The 3,484-nt window shown below is 57.8% G+C and overlaps 2 protein-coding genes across 2 annotated transcripts in view; one reads left to right on the top strand and one right to left on the bottom strand.

Annotated features, from left to right (window-relative positions):
* TTC16 (tetratricopeptide repeat domain 16) overlaps positions 1 to 3,484 on the bottom strand; it is a 16,257-nt gene that overhangs the window by 6,990 nt on the left and 5,783 nt on the right. The window contains exons 7-9 of the mRNA XM_011931460.1: positions 1,485 to 1,699; positions 477 to 721; positions 2 to 82 (exon numbers count right to left, since the gene is read on the bottom strand). Of these exons, the coding sequence (XP_011786850.1) occupies positions 2 to 82; positions 477 to 721; positions 1,485 to 1,699 (541 nt within the window). The remainder of the gene's footprint in view (position 1; positions 83 to 476; positions 722 to 1,484; positions 1,700 to 3,484) is intronic.
* PTRH1 (peptidyl-tRNA hydrolase 1 homolog (S. cerevisiae)) overlaps positions 1 to 3,484 on the top strand; it is an 11,886-nt gene continuing 8,402 nt past the window's right edge. The window contains exon 1 of the mRNA XM_011931336.1: positions 1 to 101. The gene's annotated coding sequence lies outside the window, so the exon portion shown is untranslated. The remainder of the gene's footprint in view (positions 102 to 3,484) is intronic.

Raw genomic sequence — 3,484 nt, forward strand, 5'->3', positions numbered from 1 at the left:
CCCTCGTCCTGCGGGCTCAGCGCCAGCGCCTGCTGGTAGTCCGCCTCGGCAAAGGCCAGGTTGCCCAGCTGGAAGAAGCAATCTAGGGTCCGGAGGTGGGGGTGAGTGGACCCCCAACTCCCAGTGCCTGGGAGCCCCAGCCCAGTCGGCTCCAGCCCTGGGGCCAGGGCCTGAAACTGGTGGCTGATAACCCCCATAGGCGGTCACGGTCCCCATCCCCTCTAGTGTTCTGGGCGTCTGGGCACTGTTCCCCAGCTGCCTGTTTGAGCATTTTAAGGAGTCTGGAACCAGTTTGTCTAAGGTAACATTTCCCAGAGTGTGTTCCTGGGATACTGAGACTATTACATTTCCTCTTCCCTCGCTACCTTCCTCTCTCCCTTCCTCCTTCCCCTGCAGGGGCCTCAAGTGCCCAGTGGGGACCTTAAAGATGGCGAGGCTCCCTGCATCCCCTCCCCAACGCCCCAGTGGCTGCGCACCGCCTCGGTTGATGTAGAGCCCTTTTTCCTGCTGCTCATCCCGGAGGGCCTTGTTCAGCAGCAGCACGCCCTCCTGGTAGGCACCCTGCCTGTAGCAGTGCACGGCAAAGTCGTTGTAGGTAAGCAACAGCTGGCGCTGCGCCTGCCGCACCATGTCCTCCTGGTCCTCGGTCACCATGTCCAGCACCTTCAGGAAGTCCTCCACTGCCGCATCAAACTCCTGGAGCCGTCGGTACATGGTGCCCCTGTGGGGGATGGCATGGCAGACGGCAGGAGGGACATGAGGGCCAGTGCACCCCCACCGACTGGTGAGTGGCCAGACCTCCTGACCCATGGAGGCAGTGGCAATCGCCACCTCATTTGTCCCGTGGGGCCAGCTTTGGACTGCTACTCAGATAACCCACTAGGCACTGATCATTTTATTTTTTGCAAAAATACCCTCCCTCTTTCGTTTTGGGAGCCAGGTGTATGCCAGTCTCTACATTAAAATGTTTTGTACAAGAAACAGGTGTTTTACCATCACTGTTTGGATAGGTTAATTGGCCCGAAATCATAGTGGCCTCTCATGTCACTGAATCACTTGTGGGATACTGAGCCCAGCCCCTTGGCATAGCGAGAGGTTGACTGGGTGGACAACCCCCCGGAGTCACTCCTGCCAGGGCAGCGGCACTCCCTCCTGAAATGCAGCAGGATGTGGTAAGTTCCTGGGGACCAGACTCAAGCCTAATTCTCGTCCACTGAGCTGGGCTCAGCGCCCAGTGTGAACTGCTTAGCAGGCTGGGGCTCTAGGATTCCTGGGGTAACTAGGACATTTGTTGCCATCCCTCTTCCAGCTGTAAGAGACCACCTCTGTAATGCCTTAACCCAGTAGGAAGTAGGGAAAGACTGTTAGAGGCTAGCTGGGGAAACTGAGGCCTAGAGAGGGTCAGGGACTCTCCTTAAACCACACAGAAAGTCTGTGGCTGGGCAGGGCCTGGGACCCAAGGCCAGCACCTTCCCATGCAGTACCGGAAGAGGAAGAGACTGGGGTCCAGAGGGTTGTTCTCGATGGCACAGTTGATGCGCTGCAGTGCGTGTTGCAGCCTGCCCTGCACGGCCAGGATCCCCGCGTCTTGGCGCGCCTGCTGGGCCTGGGCCACCATCTTTTGGAGCAGCATCCTGGCCTGTGGATGCTTGGGATTCAACAGTAAGGCACAGTGCAGATCCCGGTAGCAGAGGTGGGGCTGCAGGAGGCCAGGGGTGGCATCAGGGGCACAGGTCGACTGAGCCATGGGACCTGGAGGCCTTTCTTCAGCAGGGTGGCATCACACCATGCCTCCTCCATGCCCCCCACATCCCTCCATGTTCCACCCTTTCTGCTTTTTTTTTTTTTTTTGAGATGCAGTCTCACTCTGTCACCCAGGCTGGAGTGCAATTGGCATGGTCTTGGCTCACTGCAACCTCTGCCTCCCAGAGTAGCTGGGACTATAGGTGAATCAACAGATTCTCCCGCCTCAGCCTCCCGAGTAGCTGGGACTATAGGTGCGTGCCACTACACCTGGCTAATTTTTTTTTTTTTTCAGTAGAGATGGGGTTTCACTACGTTGGCCAGGCTGGTCTCGAACTCCTGACCTTAGGTGATCCGCCCACCTTGGCCTCCCAAAGTGCCGGGATTACAGGGTTGAGCCACCGCGCCCAGCCCCTTTCTACCTCTTGCAGGACACAAGGAGCATCATGGGGAAATTCCATCCCAGGCCCCATGCCAGCTGGCCCTTTCCAGATGTGACCTGAGGTGAGCCAGGTCTACCCCGGTGGTTTCTGCAGATGCTGCCTCCTTGTCAGGCCTCTGTGAAGCCCACTCAAGGTGTGGGGCGCATGTGACCTCCTGACTGTGACAGTGGTGTCCTCCCTTCCCTCCCCTGCACTCCCTCTTCCCCTCCCTGACCTTTGAGCCCAAGACCACTCTGCCCAAGCCCAGATTCTGGTCTGGGTACAGCGGAAACCTCCCCCAGCAAGTCCCTTCCACTGGGAGGAGGGGTGGGCGAGGAAGGCGCAGCTTAGCCCAGCAACAGACAGTTCAACAATACCCTGTTCCCTAAGGGGTGACCGGCTGGCGGGCGAACGGGGTGTAGTGGACAGCAGGCATGGGTGGATGGAGGCAGGGAAATGGCAGGAGCTAGGGGCAGGGCTTTGGAGTAGGCAGCCTTGGGCTCCAGGCAGTGCCACTGGGAAGAGGCTGTGTGACCTTGGGCAAGTCACCTGGGGGTGGCTCTTCCTCTGTGAAAAGAGGACAGTGTGTCTCTATCCCAAAGGGTTGCTGCGAGCCTCACAGTTAAACGGGCAAAGTGCTGAGAACACGCTGACACATGGGAGGGGCTAAAATCGCAAGAGTCACCAATAATTATCAATTACTAGTTCTCAGCTGGGCGCGGTGGCGCACACCTCTATAATCCCAGCACTTGGGGAGGCTGAGGCAGGGGGGATCACCTGGCGAAACCCTGTCTTTCCTAAAAATACAGAAATTAGCTGGGCAGGCGCCTGTAATTCCAGTTACTCAGGAGGCTGAGGCATGAGAATCGCTTGAACCTCCCGGCAGAGGTTGTGGTGAGCTGAGATCTCACCACTGCACTCCAGCCTGGGTGACAGAGTGAGACTCTGTGTCAAAACAACAAAACAAAACAAAACAAATTACTAGTCTCATGCCACTGAATCGCTTGTGGAATGCTGCGGCCCAGCCCCAAGGCACAGGGAGGAGTTGCCAGGGTGGACTGCGCTCCCTGGAGTCGCTCCTGCCAGGGCGGCGGCGCTCCCTCCTGCAATGCAGGCTGGCATTTCAGCCGCCCCCAGGATGTCCCCACCTGGAGAATGAGATGAACCCACCCCACCCCGCCCACCTGCTCCTCCCCATCCTAGTTTCCCAGCTCCCCATCCACCCAGGCCAAGCCAGAACCCTTCTGTATCCTTCCGTTTCCTTCAAGCCCACCCCCAAGCCAGACTCCAGCCCTGCCTTCTTTTTTTTTTTTTTTTTT

Source organism: Colobus angolensis, unplaced genomic scaffold, assembly GCF_000951035.1.
Source record: "Colobus angolensis palliatus isolate OR3802 unplaced genomic scaffold, Cang.pa_1.0 Scaffold9, whole genome shotgun sequence".
Lineage (NCBI taxonomy): Eukaryota > Metazoa > Chordata > Mammalia > Primates > Cercopithecidae > Colobus > Colobus angolensis.